Genomic DNA, 24,146 nt, shown 5'->3' with positions numbered 1-24,146 from the left:
GGGGGGGCGATCACATTCACAGCCTCTCGATGTCGCGGTACTTCTTGCGCAGCATGGAGACCTGGTCCCGGAAGAGCAGCGGGTCCAGTCTCATCTGCGAGTGTAGCAACGGCATGAAGCCCAGCCAGCGACTGAAGGCGTTCACGCACGTCTGACGCTCGGCAAAGTGGTCCGGGTCGGCCCACCGGGACGCCTTGGAGCCCTTTGGGGGCGGACCCAAAAAGACGGCGTAAGTCTCTAGCTGTAGTTCTAGTTCAGGTTTGGCTCATAGTTGCTGTGTAGATTTAGCTTTGGTTTTAGTTTTTTTTATTATTCTGGTCATACTCATCATACCCACAAAACATTCATTTCAATGCCTGGCGGAACTCACGCCGCTCCTCTGAATTTCGTGTATTTGTTAAAAAATGATATGAATGAAGTCAAGTAAATGTAAATTGGCCGGCGGCTCATTAAAGCCATTAATTACTCGGTACATTCTGCTGAGTCATCACAAACCGCCTGTGCTCAACACATCAATCATCGTGCGACCCCAAAAAGTGTTTTTCGCAATGATTAAAACCATACTGCATTGTTATTGCTTCTGCAAGAAAAGGAAGTAGTGACTGAAATGGGTAATAACCCTGATGACATCATAATGACATCGTCCCCATTCGTGCTGTCCACAGGGCATACGTTGTAAAACGTTGTCGTAATCCCCGCCGAGAGCGATACCAAAAGATATTTTATTTTTAGGAGTGCGGAGAATAATGTTGGCCGTTTGTGCGCTTACGTTGGGGAGACTGCTTGGTGTTCGAAAGAAATCATATGTTTCAAAATTTGCTGCCCATGATGAGCGTGTTGGAAAAGATGAATGGCGACGCTGGATTCCCTAACAGCGCTCATCAAACATGAAGACAGGAAATACTTTCAATTATTTCCTCTTTTATCATTGTCATGCTGCTCGTGTCATCATCCCTCGGGCTTGTCATAATAATAAAATAATTAACGCTTCAAGAACTGACGAACGGTCCCCGGAAATGGCAAAAGTGTCGCAGATGATCCGAAAATGGCCGCCGCAAAGCCAAATGGCAGACTTGCTTGTGTCTTTTCTTTTGTGGGTTGCGAATTTTGCCCTTACTTGGCTCATCATGGTCTCCTTGTACTGCTTCTTCTGCGTCACCTTGACGGGCGCTTGCTTGGTGACGGCCGATACCAGGAAGTTCATCAGGATGTCCTCGCAGTTGGCCATACGGTCCACCATGCTCAGCAGGCTGCTGGGCACGTAGCTGCTGAACAGGTAGTGGTAGTACCTGATCGGGGGCGCCGATGCTACTTATTAGCATCATCATGGATGTCTTTTTCAGAACGACGGTTGTGATATTATCCGGCCTCGTACCTGTGGTAGAAGGCGGCCCCGGTGAGCACCATAGAGTAGTCGTTGGTCCATTTGGACGTGTAGGCCCAGCAGGAGCGCGAGCCGTCCCAGTAGTGGCTCCGGGCGGGATAACCTACAATACGCTCCGGAAAGGTTTGCCACACGATGAAGGCGAAATCCACCTGGAGGAGGGAAATACATTTTCACATTGAGGAAAGCACGACGGCGTCTTGCTCGTATGCCAATTAGCGGCACCGGCAACATAAATGTCAATGTTGATGATACTTTGGGGAGGGTGGGGCGAACACTAATACACTCGTTATACACCCATTGGACACTTTTAGGTACCATTAAGTACTCCCGGACTATTTATTGAGGTCCGGGAGAGTATCGTTTACCAGCCTACATGCTAGCTCTAGCAACTAATTGTGTTTTTCATCTACGATGAGGACAGAAACAAGATGTCCACATCGTGCTCACTGACATGCGCGTTAGGATCGTGAAGATTTCCACATTCCGTTTGCTATTTTACACTGCACCAGCTGTCCTCTACAAAACTTGTGCCACCACCCCCCTGAAAAAAAAGACGCGATCAGCAGCCCAAGAGCCCAAAAAAAAAAGGGAATCAATAACTGCTTTGACACTATTTTCCTAGCCTAAAGGCCAAGACATCATTTTGTCACCTATGCCTTTCAGGCAAAAATCACAGAGTAACATTGGCATTGACCTCACAACAAGAAGCAGTTTGGCAGAGAGTAAATAATTCATCAGCAATGCGCCTTCAAGTGGTTCAACGAAAGCGCCCAGTTGCAGTTTACTGTCAAACCAAACATACAACATGTAGAATCATATTAACAGAATTACACGTTTGCCTTGCGCTAGCTAAATGCTAACACACAATTTAAAACGCCACAGACAGGTTAACAAATAACATTGTCAGCCATGGTGTTATAAAAGATTATTCAACACAAATGGTGCAGCAACCCACGTAGACAGAAAATAGCAATATATGCGTTATCCTCCGCACCTAATAAGGCAGCTTCGTGAGTCACTTACAGTAGATTTGCAAAACTTTGCTTGTGTCTACATGATCGGATCATACCAAAAGCTGTAATGAATGAATTAATTTTCATGAGACAGTCTATGGCAATTGTTATTATATGTTAGCATTAAGCTAGCAGATTTTCATTAGATGACATTATATGGTTTAGTTGGTTATTTCGGTGTTTCGATACTGTATGTGTCAGTTTTACAGTAAATTTCCACAGGGGGTAACAGAGATGGCCAGTGTGAAATGCTGTTAAAAAAAAAAAAAAAAGAGCGCTAAAATTGAATCATCTCCTGCCATCTGTACGCTGAGCAGACAATCGAAAAGGTTGCGGCTGCCACGGCGGTGATTGAGACGCGTGCGTGCCGTGTAATAATTAATAAGGTGCTGCACTTTTAATCACGTCGCTATCCGAGATGAAAACGTTTCCGATAATGCCACTTGGCACGTGTGACTTCACCACCGCGGTGCACGCTTGCCACTCCTCGTCCGTCCGTCTCCATTAACGACAGGTGTGATGTGGCGGAAGTGCTGAAGGATGACATTCGGAAAACTGTGTGTGTGTGTGTGTGTGTGTGTGTGTGTGTGTGTGTGTGTGTGTGTGTGTGTGAGGGAGAGATAAGACACTAATACATTGATTCCCAGCCACTGTGCAGCGAGGTGTGCCAACAGGAATGATCCCATTTCACCTAATTGTTCTGAAAATGATCACTTGTTTACGGCTAATAAATTCAATAAATACAGCCGTCGTCCTCTATCTATGCCAGCGACGATTAGTCACAACCGGAAAAATGACGTCTTCTTCCAGTCGATGGCAGTATATACAGTCATCCATCCATCCATCCATGAACAAACAAAATGGTTGCTATTGATACGACCGGGATTGAAATGCACCCCAAAAAAATGTCGGTAACCATTTATTAATGGCACAAGATGATGGCGGCACGGTGTGCAACTGGTTAGCACGTCCGCCTCATAGTGCAGAGGTCCAGGGTTCGATTCTGGCTCCGACCTTTCTGTATGCAGTTTGCATGTTCTCCCTGGGCCTGCGTGGGTTTTCTCCGGGTACTCTGGTTTCCTCCCACATTCCAAAAACATGCATGGCAGGTTAACGGAACACACGAAATTGTCCTGAGGTGTGAGTGTGAGCGCGGGTGGTTCTTTGTCTATGTGTGCCCTGTGATTGGTTGGCAACCGGTTCGGGGTGTACCCCGCCTAAAACAGCTAGAATAGGCTCTAGCATGACCCTTGTGAGGACAAGTGGATCAGAAAATGGATGGATGGATGGCACAAGATGGCGCCAAAGCACTTATTTTGATTGGACAAGACTATGGCCTCACTTAAGCTTACTGGCACCAAGATGGGATCAAAGCAAAATTTTGATCTTCAAAACTTTGACCTGCAAATTGGTTTTTCAGCAAATAACATGAAAAAAAAATGGTGAAAAAAAAAATCTCAAGTTAGCTCTATTTTTTTTTAACCACAATACCAATGTCTGACTGCATTTCTGATTAATTTGAATGTTATCTTCATTGACAAATATTTTTTTTTCCATTTGAAAAATGTTCCACTGTAGAATCTGTGCCTTGGCTCTGTCAATGTTTGGAAACGCTGCGCTAACAAATGCTGGCAAGGCCAACCCGGATGCAGAGATTCAATACGGCCAGCGTATTGACTGTATATCTCTTGTGGCTTTAAAGGTGTCACATAAAAAGGAGTTATGTCACGGTTCATACGTGCAAAGCTGAAGGCGAGCACATATTATCAACGAGCCTCATTTATGCTCCCCAGCTGCATGAAAGTACGTCACCGCCTTTGTGCTTGCGTTCACTTATTCCGTTGTGCCACTGTCAAGGCACCTATGGATAAATATTCACACTCTATATGGACAATTTAGAGTCTTCACCCGAAGCTAATGTCAATTGAAAATACGCGCAGGCGTGTATTCTTTATCCTCTGCAAAGACACTGTTCCAAAAACTAAAATCCCCACACGAGACACCTTTTGAAAATGTCCCGTTGCATGCCCAGCACCTACGCCAGTCATGAGACAAAGTCATCATGAGAAAGTTGCGTCCAAAAATAGCAAAGTTTTATTATTCAAATGGGCTTGATTATCAAGTGGCCCGGCCGCGCGTGATTCCATTCCGCTCGGCGTATTTCATCTCCTTTTCGCCCAAATCCCTGCACGCCGCCTTAAAAGGCCAATTAGGGCGACGGCTTATCGAGCGCAACTGAGATTCTCTCCGCGTCTTTCCTCCTCATCCTCCCATCTTCCTCGTCCTCCATAAAACAAGCCGGTCGGCAGCGCATAAAAGTTTAGCCGGCCGGTCGGGATTGTTTAGCCGCGCCGCCAAGTGTAATTGTCTCGCCATTAGCGTGGAAGAGGTGAACATTGACTCGTGACGATCAATAAAAACTATTTGCCAGTTTAAAGACATGTCGCGTACGTCGGGCTTGTGCACGTTCCATTATGGATGGCTTGGTTTACTCGGTTCTCCTAATGAATCTCCAAGTGACAAAGATTTAATTTGAATTTGAATATGCAATGCTTTTTTTGGGTTTGTTTTATTTTTTTTTCCTGCAGCTAAAATGCTTTAGCGGTCTGTAATAAGACAATTTGTCAAAATCTCAGCTCAATCAAACACAAAATTCGGTGTTAAAGAGCCCCGAAAGAAAACAACAACAACAAAAACCTCATATTGAGTTATTTGTAGCCGTGCAATTTTGAAGGTGTCATTTGTTTTTTACTTTTCAGTTCCAAAAAGGTTGACTTTTCCCCTTACTAAGGAAATTGCAAGAAAGAATGTAATAATAGTGTTAAACGATTAGTCCAAACAATATCCCCCACCCAAACATTTTTTTTAAATTTGTGAGATTAACACAAAAAAAAAAATCAACCCAAAAAAAAAAACTAAACAACTAACTAAATATATATCAATTACAAACAGAATAGAAGCGGACCAAATCATGATTTCATGAAGTATGGTGGCGAATGTGAAGTGGTGAGAGTCGGCATGAAATCAACATAACTCATGTTTGCACTCGTGGCGCTTTGCTCCGTTTTCACTTGCGCTTCATTCCCATTCCGAGCAACGTATTTGGAAAGGTCCTTTGGAGCCCCCCCCCCCCACACACACACACACACCCCACGCACCCCTGGCTCAGCAGTCAGCACACTGCTTGCTCGTGGGTAATGAATAGCGTTCATGCATGCACATGGACTTGACTGCCTCATTTCACCGGCGATCGATAACTCTTATGCTGCCACTGGCTCGCGTCGAAACAACGAACCAACTTTCAAAGTGTATTTTCAAGCAGACAATTTATCAATTAGTGATTCTCAGCGTGGGACAAAGTCTCACTAGTCTTACGCAATCGCACACAAAAAAATCACTGCCAAAGCACAGTTCAGCTGTATTTAACTTTAAAGTCAATATATTTGCATTTCGTCTGTAAAAATTTCGACTTGAATATCATTTTAACTGAACTAAAAACTCTTATCTGACAGAGATGTCAAATACGGGTCCGGAAGGTCAACCCCGGCGCAATTTGTCTTTAGCCACAGGTGTTTCTATTCAAAGGCTGCCGGTTGAGTAGAAGTACAGTGTGGCGAATATTTGGGAAATATGAAATATAAAAACAATATAATATAATATAATGTATTAAAACATATGAGCAAAAGAGTTTGACTCACCTCATTAGTGGAGAGAACTGAGTCTTCATCCAGACTGAGGATGGCGTCGGTGATGATGACATCGTGCGGGTAAAAACGACTACTCATCGCCTACACAGAATAGAAAAGATATTTTGAGAGGGGTTTTTTATTTTTTATTTTTTTTGTGTCGGAGATTTATTACATATTTTTTGGGTGGTTAACAAAAAGCCTTCAGGCCGAGTAAACAAACGGAGCAAAATGTGTTTATTCCGGCTGCAGCGTGTCCATTGATCACACGGCCAACTTAATATTTTATTTTATTTTATTTTTTTTATGCCTTTGTGTGTTTTTTTATTTTTATTTTTTTTTTTTTATGCTAGCCGTGGTCAATTTTGACCTAGCAAAGCGCGGAGGGCCAGGATCCATTAGCTGCTGACGATCTTATTGACTTATAATTAAAGTGTGAATTATTTAAGTGCTCGCAAAAGACCCGCAGCTGCACGGCGCATCGACTTCATCGGGAATAAAAAACATCCACGCTGGGATTAGAGGTTGAACGCAACATGATCAAACCTTTCAGTCATGACATACTCATCATATTTCACATTTATGGATCTTTTAACGTGGCGGTGTCCATATATTAGCTAAGAATAAACTTGTTCCACTTAGTCTGTACTTATTAGTCCTTTCTCTCTGACTTGGGTTTCCCGCACGGCTGTACCGCCAATGGGTGTCTTTGAAACATTGGACGGAATAAACGTCAATCATTACAGCAGCACGTAAAAATAGTCCAAATATTGGTCCCGGTAAGTATTTGAGTTTTGCTCATCGAGTGTGCGCGGAGCATGGCGGTGAAATTTGATGACTCGCACTAAAACAGGAAAGTCGAATAAATTAGTCATCTCCACAAGGTCAAAACTTGACCAAAACGTCTTATGTGTAATCAATGTCCCCATTCAGTTGAATTATCATGACCTCAAAGCATCATATCATATTTAACGTTAGCCCTGTGGTGCTCGCATTTGAAATCAATTGGCTGAAGGCAGCAGAATTCCAGCCCTACTCCTGCGCCCCCCACCTCCGGCCAGTGTCAATGCCTCAACGCCTTTGGTCCAAGATTAGATTCCACCGAGATTTGGGCCAGTTCAATGGTCTCCAACCTTATCTTAGCCCCGCTCGCCTGGCGGCCATTAACTCGCTCGCCATACGCGCCCACCGCTGCGACTCTGAAGGTGTTTTTTTTTTTTTCCCTGAACGCCACGCCGCGTAGTCGCTATTAAATTCAAGAATCCAAAGACCACACACAGTTATCTGCAGTCTCATTATAAAGCTATACAGATGTATATATACATACATCTATACGCAGTCCAATAGCCATTGCGAGCACTTTGAGCAAAGGATACACACAACCGCTGCAGCAACACATTTTTTTTATGACAATATAACATGAGTCACTGTCATATCTTCTTTATCTTCTGTGAAGATAGCTCGATAATATTAATGCCGCACTGATGAGATGAGAGGAGTCGAACCATCTCAATGAGCATCATAATCTCCATGAACCACTTTTTGCCATTTTAAATATGTTAACATTCATCCCCGCCCACTACTTGATTTTTTCCGCCTTTCGTGCTCCCTGAGCACATCATTTTCTGGCACGCCGAAGGAGGCAGGATGGATGCTTGAGAGGGAGCCGTACGTAAAAGTCAAGCTCGTGGACGCAGACGTGCCGAGTTGAGCTGTGATTGATGACGCTGAAATATGTCCGCCCCGCACCGCTTCGGCTGATAATATTGATGTGGTGGGCTAAAGCGCTTGCTCGGCATGTTCAACCTGACTCGATATGATTTAGCGTTTGTATCCCTGGCGGGTGGGAAGGTGAGGGTCATGTTGTGCTTACTCAGGCTGGACGGAAAACAGACGAGACGCTCGATATGGAATTTGCTGGAAATATGCAACAAGCTGCCACCCCGTCACAGCTTTCTTTTAGGATCAACGTATTTATGGTCACCGGTAATGTATGAACCTATTCTATATTTGTTATCATACAGATAATGGTTCTCAACCTGGGGTCCCTGGGGTTCATGTGCCGTCGCTTGGGGTCTGCAAAGTAATTAGCAATAATTAATGGCCAAATTTGTCACTAAGTTGACCAACACCTTTATTTTTTTCCCTCCACTGAAATATATGTAAGGGGAGATTGAGAGAGAGAGAGAGAGAGAGAGAGAGAGAGAGAGATTTCGTGACGTATTTCCGGTCTCGGGCGCACAAATCTTTATTCATTGACTCTCATAAGAAGTTTTAAAAGTGCAGTAGCTCCCCTTCAAATGCAATATATAGGACCAAGGTGGGGCACTCCATTTCAGTCGCATCTGCTCTTAGCATGGCACGCTTTGACAAGTTTCTCATCGCTGAGGTGTTCGTGGCTACACATAGTAGTTACGTTGAATCGATGGTAGGATTCTGCCTTGTGAATTTCTCCCCTGGACTGAAAAAAAGGTTTGGAGGAGCCGTGCCATCGAAAAATAGTGTCACCTTGCTCTGTCCTTGGATGACGGTGAGAGGCACACTGGTGGAGGGCCACTTGTTCCTGGGAGGTAAGGGCTTGTCGCTGTTCCATAAAACCACAATCTACAGTATCCAAAAAATATTTTTTTAAGTGAATGCTGTACTAGATCTGTCTCATATATGCATTTCATTATTCATGCACAATGTCAGAGCATAATGATACTTTTCCATATGATACTTAAACTACACCTTATCTATGTCATACTATTTCTTGCATTCCACTTGTAAACTTACATTGCATACACTTTAAACCTGTTCTTTACTACACTGTATATTATACTTTCCCCATATTATATCTGGACTACAGCACATCGTCCAAAATGTGTGTACTTATCAGTGTGTGGATAAATGACATAGACAAACGACAGAGCGGCCAGCCACCCACCTGCGCACAGAACTTGGACTTGGCCACAGCGATGATGAGCTTCACCACGGGAGACGGGTGCGACTGCAGCGGACTCACCGTATGGATCACGCCGGTGAACTGCGGCGGGGGGCTCTTCCCTATACGCGTATAAATGATTGAGCCAATAATTTTAGCCATTTGAAGAACAAAAACGTGCATCTGCAAATTGGTTTGACTGATGTCTATGTTTGAATTTTTACAATGCATAAACATTTTTTTAGAATAGACATTCAATAAAAATGTTTTAATTTTCACCATTTTAGGGGAAAATTAAATGCAACAGATATTACAGGATTCTTAATAAATGCTTAGTGGGGTGGATAGTGTGTGTGAATGTGTGTGTGTTGAAGCTGCCATCTGTCTTTCTGACACACACGCGCACACACTTTCTGCTCGCATGAGCACGCTTGTTAAATCCTCCACTGAACTGGTCAGGTTTTGATGCCCTCCGTTGGCGCTGCCAATCAGCGCCAATAACCCAAAAGTGTCCCGTTTGGGAGCAGACCCAAAATGAGCGGAGCCAAACTTGAAGCGAGCGCGCTTAATGAATGAGCCGCGATATCCGGTGCGATGGCTAAATGTACTCAAGGAATTGAGGGTGAGAAAAAATGTTTTTGGCATACATTTGCAAAATCTGGATGTCATCAGTCTCCAGTGTGTAGCAAAAACCAAGAAAATTAAGTTGACTCAACACTAAATTTCAAGTCAAGACAAGTCATAACTCGAGTCTGCTGGAATGGTCGCTTTAGAGTCCCTCGTTGTTGGCCATTAATGTCAAGGGTGACAAAGGCGGAAGAGACTGGAGGGGAAAAGAAGGTGGCGGGGACACTTGATTAACAGCGTGTACCAGGGCTCCTTACTGGTGTGTCCGCTTTACAGTGCCTTGTTGTTGGCCACGAGTGCACGCAGAGAAAGGTGGAAGAGTGAACCAAGAAAATTAAGTTGACTCAACACTAAATTTCAGGTCAAGACAAGTCATAACTCGAGTCTGCTAGAATGGCCGCTTTAGAGTGCCTCGTTGTTGGCCATTAATGTCAAGGGTGACAAAGGCGGAAGAGACTGGAGGGGAAAAGAAGGTGGCGGGGACACTTGATTAACAGCGTGTACCAGGGCTCCTTACTGGTGTGTCCGCTTTACAGTGCCTTGTTGTTGGCCACGAGTGCACGCAGAGAAAGGTGGAAGAGTGAGGAGGGATGTAAAAAAAAATAAGTCTGACTTGACAGCCAATATGTGGACTAGGGCACTGATGTGGCAACTTTAGAGTGCCTCAATGTCAGCCATGAGTATGTGCGCAGCCCAGAGAGAAGGCCAAGGGTGACAAAGGCGGAAGAGACTGGAGGGGAAAAGAAGGTGGAGGGGACACTTGATTGACAGCGTGTACCAGGGCTCCTTACTGGTGTGTCCGTTTTACAGTGCCTTGTTGTTGGCCACGAGTGCATGCAGAGAAAGGTGGAAGAGTGAGGAGGGATGTAAAAATAAATAAGTCTGACTTGACAGCCAATGTGTGGACTGGGGCACTGACGTGGCAACTTTAGAGTGCCTCAATGTCAGCCACGAGTATGTGCGCAGCCCAGAGAGAAGGTGGAAGAGCGAGGGGGAAAAACAAGTCTGACGTGACAGTGGCCATGATGTCGTGACACGAGTCCTGCACCTCTGGGGAAAATCTGCTAACCATCAAACCCCCCGCAATCTAATATAGATGCATATTTCTGGACTGAAGGGGGTGCAAGAGAGCCAGCACAGGAGCTCGTGCAGGGCACATGGTGCGCCAGGTGTTAGCGCGCCTGTTTGGGAATACTTGCATCCTAACAGAAAAGTAGAACTGGAGTGCTCTTTAGTGCTGCTCTATCCATTTCTCTGACACTGACTGGATCTCAGGTGGGCTTCGATATATTTATGGAAACGCCTGCTCTGCCCTGTGCTTTGCTCTGAAACACGAAGGTGGGTTGGGGGTAAGAGCAGAATTAGGCATGATCTTGCTTATCTGTGCTAACGGCTAAAACATGGAAACGTAATAAGTAAAAAAAAAAGAGCATTTTCTGACATCATCGATGAAAACAAGTGCCTCCCTTTTGTGGGCCTTACAATGCAACCTGGAAAGTTAGAATAAATAAAACCCCTATAATGTTCAACACCACCCTTTTCTCCTCACCTAGCATGGCGTAGTAAAAGGGGAAGCGTGCGGGGTCGGTGGAGTACTGTGGGAGTGCATAGAGGCCACCAGGCAGGGAGTTCCACATCAGACGGTTTCGGGAGACGACAGAGTCCACACGGTCTCGGATTATCTGGACGGGCGGGGGATGAACAAAATGAAAATGGAATGTCACGTTATTACACAAGATACACCCCAAAAAAAAAAATTTTAAGGTGGAACCTTGCACTCTCTGCAGGTCGTTTATATATGTTGAGATACAACTTGAGATCCAACAAACGCAGACGACGGCCCCCGCGAATGCCAAAGTGAAGCTGCTCTATCTGTCATGAAGCTCAAGACAGACAGTAGATAATTGAAGTCCTTCAACGGAGGCAGGGGGTGTGGGGGGGCGGCAGTGCTCGCTCCCAAACATGAGGAATCCATTAGCTGTTTAGTCCGTTGTGTCCGTTGGCCATGTTTACAAAGGTCAACCGCGTTGGCGGTTGTGATGCTAGTCAACCCTTTGGGGGGACTCCAAGAACCTGACATTGCTCGGCTAAGGACCGCAAAATAACATTTGACATGTTTTGCAAACTCTGTGACCACTCGGCTTGCATTCAAAAACAATTAAAAAAACAAAAATCATCCAAAGTTATTTATATGCTAACATGGTTTTTTTTTTGTTCACTTGCCTGTGTTAAAGTAACGCAAGGAAAAAAAAAATCTTTTGAAAGCATCGCAAACGCGCGCTCCTACCTATTATGTCCGTCTCATCACGATCTCGTCGACAAGCAAATGATGAGAGTGACACGCTCACAGCAGCAAAATTAGTTTCTACATATATACATCAACACATATCCAGGCCTCGTAACGCAAATGAATCATACGTTGTAGCAAATCAACCCCGAGTATTGGCTGCGATGGAAGCTTGGTCTGTTATTATGGTCTGAGGCTTGAATGAACACAACTAGAAACTAGACAATGACAACAACTGCGATTTTTATACATTCGCCTGTGGAAGTTGCAAAGCTTTCTTTTCTAGAAAACGTCCACCCACACTGAAAATGGAATGTCACGTTATTACACAAGATACACCCCAAAAAAAAAAATTTTAAGGTGGAACCTTGCACTCTCTGCAGGTCGTTTATATATGTTGAGATACAACTTGAGATCCAACAAACGCAGACGACGGCCCCCGCGAATGCCAAAGTGAAGCTGCTCTATCTGTCATGAAGCTCAAGACAGACAGTAGATAATTGAAGTCCTTCAACGGAGGCAGGGGGTGTGGGGGGGCGGCAGTGCTCGCTCCCAAACATGAGGAATCCATTAGCTGTTTAGTCCGTTGTGTCCGTTGGCCATGTTTACAAAGGTCAACCGCGTTGGCGGTTGTGATGCTAGTCAACCCTTTGGGGGGACTCCAAGAACCTGACATTGCTCGGCTAAGGACCGCAAAATAACATTTGACATGTTTTGCAAACTCTGTGACCACTCGGCTTGCATTCAAAAACAATTAAAAAAACAAAAATCATCCAAAGTTATTTATATGCTAACATGGTTTTTTTTTTGTTCACTTGCCTGTGTTAAAGTAACGCAAGGAAAAAAAAAAATCTTTTGAAAGCATCGCAAACGCGCGCTCCTACCTATTATGTCCGTCTCATCACGATCTCGTCGACAAGCAAATGATGAGAGTGACACGCTCACAGCAGCAAAATTAGTTTCTACATATATACATCAACACATATCCAGGCCTCGTAACGCAAATGAATCATACGTTGTAGCAAATCAACCCCGAGTATTGGCTGCGATGGAAGCTTGGTCTGTTATTATGGTCTGAGGCTTGAATGAACACAACTAGAAACTAGACAATGACAACAACTGCGATTTTTATACATTCGCCTGTGGAAGTTGCAAAGCTTTCTTTTCTAGAAAACGTCCACCCACACGAAAACCTTGACTCTTGCCTCTCTCTCTCTCTCTCTCTCTCTCTCTCTCTCTCTCTCTCTCTCTCTCTCTCTTTCTCTCTCTCTTTCCGGACGGACTCACGGAGGCCCGCCGGCAAACGCAACGCTGCCTCACACTTATTAGGACCTTGCGTTTGCTCGTGCAAGCGTTACACTTAAAACTGGACAGGGACTAAAAATGGGTTGTGCTTATTCTTTGACATGTCATTAAAAAAAAAAAGTCAATTGAAGGCCAGTTATGGGAATGTAGACTTTCTTTGTTTTGGTTCTATACATAATATATTCTAAATAAGATGTATGCTAACTTTTTAAATTACTGTAATGCTGACAAAGCTTACAAAATCTGCATTCTTTTTTTTAAGGCAAATACAAAAAAAAAAAAAAAAAAAGGAACATCTCAGCCATATGTTCTGATGAAACACATTCAATGGAATGGTGTTGTGGTATGAAGCCGAATTTTGTGATGAATTACAATGAAAGTTACAGAAAATGTTGAGCTCGAGTGCTCAAGGGGCAGTCAAGTAACTTTGCGCATATCACAAAGTTTAAAAACTGTATTTCATTACGTTATATAAGCACGAATAATTTGTTGTGGAAGTTTATCGGAGAGGTGAAGCAGAGCCAGCGGTCATGCAACTGTGTGGTGGATTGAATACAAGTTTTCTGACAAAAGTGAAGAGGTGAACGTTTAGTACCTCCAGAGTGGTGAGGACAATTTTGGCTACCGAGGAGAAGTAGGCGTCCCACAGGAACTGACTCTGCTGGCGCAGAACCAGGATCCTGTCACGGCCTACCGAGCGAGTCATGGACGGAACCTGCAGGATGGACCAAGATGAAATTGTTACGGATAAAATTCGAACCCCAGGTCCTCACTACTGCGAGGCAGGCATGCCAACCACTAGCACAATGTGCCATCCTTTCTTGGAGAGAAAGCAACATTTGATTGTCGACAATACAAGCAACTATTTTCTTCCCGTCTAATGACTGCCGTTGGTGTGTGTTTGTGTGTGTGCGGGGGCAGCAGCTGCCCCTCGACGTACTCAACAGTCAAGTAATGATGTAATTGAAGATAATGACTTTTAAATTTCTCAGCGGGCTACCAAGGTGTGAGCAGTGTGTGTTACGAGTGCATAATATTAGCACAATGCAAATATATTCACGCATCTTCTCAGGCCCGTGAGGAGGGGTAGGTGCAAGGGGTCTTCAAGATCAAAGCACCCTGCACCATAATTAAGTGCAATATGATTCCAAAACAAATAAGGTTCATGCTTTGGTCCAGATCGACAGTCCCAGGTGACGTCTGGTGAGACAAGTCGGCTGCGCCCTAAACTCATCGCTAGTCAATCGCAGGGCAAGTGCTGTGTTGATAAGCAAGCATTCACACTCATCTTCTTCAACATGCGAACTCCCACACAGAAAGGCCGGAGCCGGGATTCAAACCCAGAACCTCGGCCAGTGAGGCAGATGGGTTCACCACTAGGTAACTAAATAGTAAAACAGCTAAACACAAGATGGCCCCTTATAGGGTCCATTTTTCTTTCTGACACCTTGCAAATACCGAACCTCAAATATGTGACACATCACTGCACACATATTGGAAAAAGGAGTCTTTAGTGATCTACCTGCCGTCTCCTACACGTGCCAACAATCTCCCGGATTCTTCCATTGTTTAGAAGGTGGTCACTCTTTCCCCCCTCCGCCTTTCTCCCGACAAACAAGCAGATGGCGGGAATGAAAACGACGCCGGTGGCAGAAGTGCCGAAGCCGACGTCTTCAAGATTTACTGCCGAGTTGCCCTGCAAATTGTCTGAAAACAGCCTCGCCGTGTCCTCTTCTTGGCCCGTAAATAGCCGCCGGATTACGATAAAATGCATGTGTGCGTGTTTAATTGGCAGCAGCTGGCAGCAAAAACTGCCGCAAGATGTCGCAAGATGCCGTTGACATCACAGTCAGTCTCTCGATACAAGGAGATAACATTCAGCGGCTAATTGGCTCGCTGGCTAGCTGCGAGTTGGGTTATGATGTCGTGGAAAGAAGCTTGGTTCAAAACCAATGGGGATCATTCAAAACTCATTGCCAAAAAATTAAAAATTCATTCATTAAGATAATAATGATAATCATAATAATAATTCAGAACTTTGGAATGATTCTTCCCAGGACATCATGACCCAACTCGTAGCTAGCTAGCGAGCTAATTAGCCGCTGAATATCAGTTGAAACCAGTCATAACAAATCAAAATTAAAAGGATGCTTGATCTCTCTCTCTCTCTCTCTCTCTCTCTCTCTCTCTCTCTCTCTCTCTCTCTCACACACACACACACACACACACACACCCACACACACACACACACACACACAGGTGTGTTTTTTTTTCCCTCTTTCTCACGATGGCGGGAATGTAAGCATCAACACACTCCGCCCTGCGGTGCTAATTAAAGGCGACAGAAGGTAATCCAATTGCGGAATAATCCGTTTTAATCCGTGACAACACTTCCTGGCTGCGAATGGGACCACAATTGAGCGAGAGAGCGTCTTGGCTGTCGTCGGACTGATAAATGGAAAATTCCCAAACGTCCGCGTTTGCCATCTTGGCATTCTGCGGGACGGTGTTTGTAAAAGTAGTCGTCCAAAGTTTTTGTGAATGCAGCTCGGAATTGGAGCATTATGGTCTTTGGCGCAAGGGGATCCGGACCCAGGGGTGATGACATTTCACTCTGAATGTCAGACAGAATGTTTCCAGCACCCATGGGTGTCGTTTGGAGGGTTAGGGTTAGTTCCAATTAGTTTTCAGAGCGGTTTTAGTTTTCTTTCTGAAAAGTTTTGCTATAGTTTAGTGTATATCAGTTTAGTATTAGTTTTAGTTTTTTTAATTTTGTGTATTTGTGACACAAATACACAAATTTTGTGTGTAAGAAAAAAAAAAGAGTATCTGTGAAAGCAAGTACCTCATGCTAACTGTTAGCCGTCCTATTGTATTTTACATAGTTTGTTAGCATTATGCTAAGCGGACTTTCGTAAGGCAAAGCTCTGTAGTTGTTTTAAATACGTAATGTGTAATTGTCTTTGCTTTATGTTTAGTTTAACTTTGCGAGCGCCTTTCAAGTCATTCGCCCGACAACGTAAAAATGATTGCGACGCCGATTGATTTGACTTCTCACCTGCAGCAGCAGCCTCTCGTCGCCGAGCACGGCCGCCTTCCTCCAGTCGATGACCTCGGAGAAGGGGAGCTCCCAGCCGTTGCTCAGAATGACGGGAATGCACGCAGCCTGCCAGGAGACATGAGACAACACATACACATTTTGCTTTCTTTTTTTTTGCTCCATCAAAAGAGGAGATAATGACAATGTTCTATAAAAAGATGCGTCAAAGTTGGGGGAGTAAAAATCCCACGGGATTGATGGCAGAGAAGACGTCTGATGTAGAGGAACCGCCAGGGATCGTCGACGCTCGCTTTCATCCTCTCGAGTGGCTTCGGAGGCCATTTTGTGGAGTGATTACTGTTGTGAGGACATTTTGGGGAAATTCCCAAGATGCGTAGTCAAAAACTACTTTCCCTAATTTCCATCTGGCGTAGATTGATTGTGAGCTTTCACTAAGCCACGCCCCCAAAAAGATGGTCCAGCCAACCAGAGCCCAGCACAGAACAAATTGTATGCCCTTCCCTTTGAGGATGTTTCTACAAGGTTGTTCTCTATCTATTTTTGGGGGGGGGGGTTATTTTATTTTTTTAAAGATAAAGTGTTTTCTTCCATTTTTGTTCTGCCATCTGCACAGGAGATTGTTGCCATGCGTAGGACAAGGCGACGACTTGCCAGAAATTCCTACAACCTCTTTGCATCAGATCTCAACTCGTTTCTTTCCCCAAATGTGGATTTTAATCATGATTATGTCAGTAAACAGAGAAGAAAGAGCGCACCTGCAGCGCCTCCAGGAAGCGGAAGGAGCCGAGGCGTCGACCCCGGGGCACCAGGCAGAAGGTGGAGTTGTGCAGCAGCTCCTGGTAGTCGAACCTTCACAAACGGCAGAAGGAAACGATAATGATGTAAAATTCATATCACCGGAACTTTTTAAAGTAGCACAAAATCAGATTTTTTTGGGGGGGGGAGGGAGATTTGTTTTTGGAGTTATTTCTCTTGATGCCAAACTTAAAAACAGTTTTTCGTACCAGGAACTTTTTTTTCTTGTGGATTATATCAGCTATCACAGAGGTAATATGTGGAATGTTTTATGACAGATTAGCTAAAAAGTCCTTACAGTTGGAAAAATGTCACTTTAATCAAAAACCTGGACGTAAACAGCATGCACAATATAACACCATAGAATGAACGAGGTATTTGAGAAAAACTGTTGCTGGTTGACTCCACATACGTCAGGTCAAAAGTTGCCACCATTTAACGTCCCTTTAACTGAAAAAAAAATGATCAATCGTTCACGCCAGCCTGCTTTCTCAAAGTCACTTTTCAGCAACACATTCTGTGACTTTACATTGACTATATAGGTGTGTGTGTGTGTGTGTGTGTGTGTGTGTGTGTGTGCGTGTGTGTGTGTGTATGTGTGTGGGTGGGGGGGGGGGTGTTGTGTGTGTGTGTGTGTGTGTGTGTGTGTGTGTGTGTGTGTGTGTGCATGATCGCAGGGCTGGCCTGGGGAGATTTCAGATTGCCACCTAATCTGTCTGGGGATCAACTGTCCCCACAACCTCACCAGCAGACACCTGCATGCTTGCGTTGGTGTGTGTGTGTGTGTGTGTGTGTGTGTGTGTGTGTGTGTGTGTGTGTGTGTGCGCGTGTGTGTGTGTGTGTGTGTGTGTGTATGCGTTCATGCCGAAGAAGAAAAGCTCAAAAATAAGATGTCAGGCATCCAGCGCGTCACCCCAAGGTCGCTCTGAGGGGACACGCTGACAGACGAAAGCACCCCCACCAAAGCCCCTACGATCAAATATGTCGATTGTCTCCCACGGGTCAGTTGTGTTCGATATCAAAGTTTAATTTCCATAAACACAAGCATGGGTGGAATCATTCTCATATCGCCTCGCGTATATTAAAGGAGCCTGATTTTATTTCACGTCAATATATTGGTTGAATTTTGTTGTCACCCAAACCCTATTTTATACTTTATATTTTTTTCTATTGGTTGCACCAGGAGAGATTTGGTGGCACCCTTTTAAAATGTTTACAACAGATAAATCGTGCGGCCTTCTGTTGCCAAAATGCAGAGCGGGTCGCGAGCACCTCAGCGAGCGCAACTAAATGTGGAGCAAGCCGTCCTTTATAAAAAACAAATAGGGCTAGTTAAGTTAGATGGCCGTGATTGTGGCAAAGTATATACTTTGATATTTATTTATTTAAATTATACAGGAAGGGTTTAACTTAACACACCTTCTGTGTGCAGTCTGAAGGACAGAGAGAGTTGGAGAGCCTTTTCCTGAATGGACCGTTAGGAGCAGCATGCACTCACGCTTGTGCATGACATTTTTACCAGCACACAGTGAAAAAAATGGGGGCATTTGCGACCATTGTGGTCGCAATAAGATAAGATAAGAAAAACCTTTATTGTCTCACAACGGAGACATTTGCAATGTACAGCAGCAAAGTTTGGAGGGAAGAAGTAGAAAAAGGTAGAAAACAAGTATTTGCATGCACAAAATAATTTCAAAAATATATATATTTTTTTAAAAATGAACTGTACACAGTACAGAATGAAATATAAAAATACAAAATATCCAATGTCGAGCCCTTTGAATGTAAGACTATGTCACGTGTCTGTTTTTTTTTTGTTTTTTTTAATTTGTGATCGACTGATTAGCAGCCGGGCCAATTGTCTTAAAAAAAAAAAAAAGAAAAAAAAATGTAATTGAACATTGCGAAAGACCATTTTGTGCACTGCAAATGATTTATCAATGCTGGAAGCTTTTGACCACTTGACAGTGGTGCCTTGACATCCAACTTGAATTTTTACTGTGACCTTATATGTTGAATCACCTTTACCAATTGAAACGCCAATAATTACTGTAGTCGAAACAAAAACCCTATGTGTATGAATTCAACTGAATTTAGTTCTTTTTTTTTCCTGAATCCGTTTTGTTACCTTGCGTATTTGTTTCCAGCGCTTCCTTTCATCTGCATGTTTAATTAAAGCGCGGCGACTGCAGTCAGACTTCCAATAACGATCCCTCTAATGGCGGCATGCCGTGTAAACTATAAAACGCATCTCAAGTAATTACTGCAAACAGGAAGTGGAGACACACACACGCACGCACACACACACACACACACACACACACACACACACACAGGCACACACACTAGCAAGTTGAAGCTTTGCCCGACATGCTGTGGCTAGTAGGCCCTTCCAGGTATAATTGTTTTGTGTGTGTGTAAGTGTGTGTTGTCACACACACACACAATCATACACGAGGGGACTAAAAACAAACAGCCTCTGTTCATTAAACAGGGCTGAAAAGTTTGCTCATTTCTGCGGTTTAAAATACTTGCCAGCGAAATGGGCCCATCAAAGGAAAACATGCCGCATCAGAAAAGTAACAGCAGCAACACAAAAAAATAAAAAGTGACTTTCTACTTTGTTGTTGTTGTACATTTTCCTCTATTTTCTCAGGGGGTATAAATGAGGAAATTAGATGTGCGCTGTACTGCGTGCCATTACAACGATGTACCGTACAGTGAAGGTGCAATTTATTGATAGGCAAAGAAAGCGGAAGAGGAGAGATGAGACGGCTGATTTGTGCATGGTAAAAATTGCGGATGTAATATTTGCTTGGTCATTGTTTATAACCATCCATCCATTTTCGATACCTAAACAAAAAATAATAAAATTAAATTGAAAAAAAAGACTCACGCTACGCTGGGAATCAATCACGGATCAGAATCCATCGCAATTATTGTCCATATTTGGCTGACTAGCATGCCAAGAGTCAATGGTTGTCACGATTGATTTTTTCCAATCAATTATTTTCTGGATTACTCAGGTCAGCAGTCAATTTGAAGGTGTCTTCGCACATATTTTTGACGCTGATTTTTTTTTTTTTCCTAGCACATCAGGTTGAGTTGTTTTTATTTTAATTTTTTTTTTCAATTTGACCTATAAAAGTTTGCGCGATTCGGATTTTAACATGGGTTGTAATTTATAGCAAAGATGTGTGAGAAAAAAAAATTCCACCTGTTGCTGAACCTGACCCTTAATTCCTAAATATTACTATATATTCTAATATAATATATTATTTCATTGTTATTATGAAAACTGGATGTGCTAGAGGAGACTCAGGGGTGTCAAACTAATTTTTGTCAAGGGCCACATTGTATTTGGCATTTCCCTGGGAGGGCCATTATGACTGTGAAACCATATAAATAAGTCAAGAATAATCGTTTCTTCAACTATTTAAGTGACTGTAATGAGGGGTTTGGTAACAAGGAAATACTGACAACAGCTCTCATTTATTACATATGATCATTTTAAATTTTGGTACAGATTTTAGTGAGCATCATAGAAGTCGACATGTTTGATTTGCTCTTGCGGGCCACATAAAATGATGTGGCGGGCCAGATTTGGCCCCCGGGCCTTGAGTTTGACACCTGTGTGCTAGGTGTGCTAGAGGGGAGGGTGGGGGGGGGGGACATTAGCAGATTCAGAATCAGTGTGATAAAATCATATCGAACTTTACTTGCATGTCTGATGAAAAAAATGTCCAAATTAAGTTGACTGGTGTTATTTGATCAAATAATCGAGGAGTAATCGAATGCGTGGATGTCTGAGTGGATGCCGTGCCATGAAATCGGTGAAAGGGAAGCTTCAGGGCAAAAATTTTGTCGACTATTTTTGTGGTCGACTTTTCTGACTCTCGCCACCAGCCCTACTCGAGCGCGAGTGTCCCAATCGGCCCCAAACTTACTTTACTTTTTTTGATTCATTACTCAATCAATGCCGAAAATATTACACTAATGCTGACTTGTATCAGCATTCCGACACGTTAGCGGTCGGAACTGTTCAACTTGATGGTCTTCTGCATCATTTAATGGACGATGACTTTTGTGTCCGTGTCCTTACACGAAACAAATAAATAAAGATGTTTTCCCAACGGACTCCCACGTAAAACATCTAAAAGCTTTCCGCTGTTAACCAATCAGCTGTGAACTTTCAGGGTCAGCGTCTTCTTGACTCGCGGAGAAATCCCGTTCAAAGTGATGAACTAAAAAAAAGCTAAAAAGCAAGATTTTTCCTTTTCTTTCTTTTCCTTTTTTTTTTTTTTCCTCCCCGCTGCCTCTTTGATACACTTTGGCAGGCGTCATGTTGACATTTCCAAATCCTGGAGAGATTTTGATGCCGTTGAGCAGAGCCCCGAACACGCGGAAAGCAACAGGCGAATGATGTGAAGGAAAAAAAAAAATGTCAGAAAAATGAAAAATGTAACGAGGTGCATATTGTGGTGACGAGCGTAATTCATTATTGATGAACAGGAAACAGAGACGGCGAAAGCCGGAGGCGTCGGATCGACAGCGTCGCTCTCGTTTGGCCGCAGAGTGATGAATATCAGCCCGGCGTGCGCATTTGTCCAATGTGTGTTTGTGCGTGCGTGTCGCCGCTGGACGCATCCTTTCTGCGGGTGAGCAATGAAAGGCGAGAGACGTCATTAGTCCTGCTATTGATTTTGCCGCCCCCGTGCCTAATTGAAGCTGTTGGGCCACACATAATTGAACACGGACCTCTCCGTCACTCCCTTCTCGTTAGCGCTAAAACCGCGTTGAGGCAAAAACAAAAAACACATTTTTTTTCCCCAGGGCCAAGGCGGGGGCCATTAATAGCCACCCGAGTGAGTCTCGAGTCTGAAGGTGTCACTGTTGTGTTTCTGGACACACTTTTTTTTTGTCCTTCATTTCAAGGCCCTGTAAACAGAAATTCGGGGATTTGTTGTGAAATGCATCAAACATGTTTGATTATCATTGGTGAAAACGTGCAAAGACGAAGACAGCTATCTAGTACTCAAATGTGAAGATAGACCATCCATTTTCCGATCCGCTTTATCCTCACAAGAACGCGGGGGGTGCTGGAAGCCTATCCCAGCCACCTTCGGGCAGTAGGCGGGGGACACCCTGAACCGGTTGCCAGCCAATCGCAGGGCACGCAGAGACGAACAACCATCCGCGCTCACACTCACGCCTAGGGACAATTTGGAGTGTTCAATCAGCCTGCCATGCATGTTTTCGGAATGTGGGAGGAAACCGGAGTACCCGGAGAAAACCCACACAGGCCTGGGGAGAACATGGAATTGAACCCGGTACCTCTGCACTGTGAGGTTGACGTGCTAACCACTGGACCACTGGGCCGCCCTCAGCATTTCATTTTCTTTTTCATTAACATTTGGCGTGGCAGGTTTTAGAGTGCCTCATTGTTGCAGTGTCGTGACTCGGCTGGATATATTTGTACGGGATAAACATGTAGTTTTGTGCAGGTACTGTATAAGAAAGATGCTCTATGAAGAAGCATCCACTTTCCGGTTCGAGGTGGTAATATTTCATTGCCAGTTGACGGTCGAGGGAAGTGGTTTTAGCGCATTCAGCGAACACGCCCACAGCGTTTGCCAGTTTTGCCATTTTGAATCCTATTCGATATGCTTGCCGATTATTTTTTTTTTTCATCCTTCCAGTTTTGCAAGGTTGACAACACTCTTCTCTCAAAGTAACCCTTGCAGGGACAGCGGTTACTACAGTGGACAGCTTATCAGGTTACATGGTGCATGAGAAAGGGTGACGGAGACATTTATTTCCAATTTCAAATCAATTCTCGCTTTCATAATCGGACAACGATAATCGCAACGTTATAACATGTCTCGAATCGGAGTCTTGCGAGGCGACGGCGGTTGCTTTTGCATGTCATTGGGCCTACAATTAGCTGCATCTCCAGTCGGCCGCTCCCAAGTGTTTAAAGACAACGGCAAGTGAAACATTACATCAACTAGCCTGCGGCATTATCCAACTCGACACAATCTGCATATACAGCACATACACTGTGTGTGTGTGTGTGTGTGTGTGTGTGTGTGTGTGTGTGTGTGTGTGTGTGTGTGTGTGTGTGTTGTCACAGGCTTTGATACGCCCACCGTCCACTGGGGAACGAGCGGAATATTCTGCAGGCCAGGTGGTGGGCGGGCGGCCTCTTTCACAAGCTTCCCGCAGCTGTGGCGGAGACAACCACCCGTCGAGACAAGAGCATTGCAGTCGCCCCGTCAAAATCAATACGCTCATCAACTCGCACCGCGCTGGCATCCGCGAGAGGATATTTCTGTCTGGATTGTGAAGAGCCATTTGTTCCGTGCGTTCCATAGTTTGCTTTCGCCGGTCCGAATTTGTTTCGAAACGCGGCCTGTTTTCCAAACAGTTGAAGTGATGTGATGAAAAACAGAACACAAAGTTGTCTTTGATGAAAACTTGCTGCTGCCCAGTGTAATCGTCGGTAAAAATCGAAACACCTGCGGCGGTCACGTAGAACTGACTTTGTCACCGCATGGATTATTGAGTCAACCCGACCACACCACATCAGCATGAGAATAATCTTGCAAGCCATCTTAACAATTGAAACTTCAAAATTGCAGCTCTACGACACAACATCAAATTTCAAATATCTAAATCCAACCAAAAGCGAGTGACCGTTGCCAACTAGAAAGTCGACTTGCCGGTGAGCACGCCAATGCCCTAAGTACTGCTTACACAGAGTCCGAGCCGGGATGTGACTGGAATTTAGCACCCCACCTTGGTCCGATCTATTTTTTTTGGTTTTATTTTTATACTGGTCAAGAGCTGATTTCGGTGCTGCAATGCGTTGCTTGATGCACAACTGCAGCCGGAGAAGTGGTGCAAGCAAACAGCGTTGATTAGAGAGTCACAAGTCTTCCACTCGTGGATTCTTCATCTCTCAGCCTCTGCGGCCATGATGAGGTGGAGCGCCGTTGTGAGCGTGAGCGTTCGTTCGCGCGTGTGTGTGTGTGTGTGTGTGTGTGTGTGTGTGTGTGTGTG

The 24,146-nt window shown here is 44.2% G+C and overlaps 1 protein-coding gene across 2 annotated transcripts in view; it reads right to left on the bottom strand.

The window, feature by feature from the left end:
* Positions 1 to 6: 6 nt before the first annotated feature.
* LOC109523479 (exostosin-1) overlaps positions 7 to 24,146 on the bottom strand; it is a 67,965-nt gene continuing 43,825 nt past the window's right edge. For both annotated transcript variants that reach the window (XM_019882659.1, XM_019882660.1), the window contains 10 exons: positions 17,045 to 17,138; positions 16,287 to 16,394; positions 13,824 to 13,943; positions 11,186 to 11,318; positions 9,013 to 9,131; positions 8,595 to 8,690; positions 6,099 to 6,188; positions 1,376 to 1,536; positions 1,118 to 1,289; positions 7 to 202 (listed from right to left, as the gene is read on the bottom strand). In XM_019882659.1, coding sequence (XP_019738218.1) covers positions 17 to 202; positions 1,118 to 1,289; positions 1,376 to 1,536; positions 6,099 to 6,188; positions 8,595 to 8,690; positions 9,013 to 9,131; positions 11,186 to 11,318; positions 13,824 to 13,943; positions 16,287 to 16,394; positions 17,045 to 17,138 — 1,279 coding nt within the window. In that variant the 3' untranslated portion in view covers positions 7 to 16. The remainder of the gene's footprint in view (positions 203 to 1,117; positions 1,290 to 1,375; positions 1,537 to 6,098; positions 6,189 to 8,594; positions 8,691 to 9,012; positions 9,132 to 11,185; positions 11,319 to 13,823; positions 13,944 to 16,286; positions 16,395 to 17,044; positions 17,139 to 24,146) is intronic.

Source organism: Hippocampus comes, unplaced genomic scaffold (genome assembly GCF_001891065.2).
Source record: "Hippocampus comes isolate QL1 unplaced genomic scaffold, H_comes_QL1_v1.1 scaffold5, whole genome shotgun sequence".
NCBI classification, from domain to species: domain Eukaryota; kingdom Metazoa; phylum Chordata; class Actinopteri; order Syngnathiformes; family Syngnathidae; genus Hippocampus; species Hippocampus comes.
The sequence above is the reverse complement of the archived record's forward strand: the minus strand, read 5'-3'. Positions and strand labels throughout refer to the sequence as shown.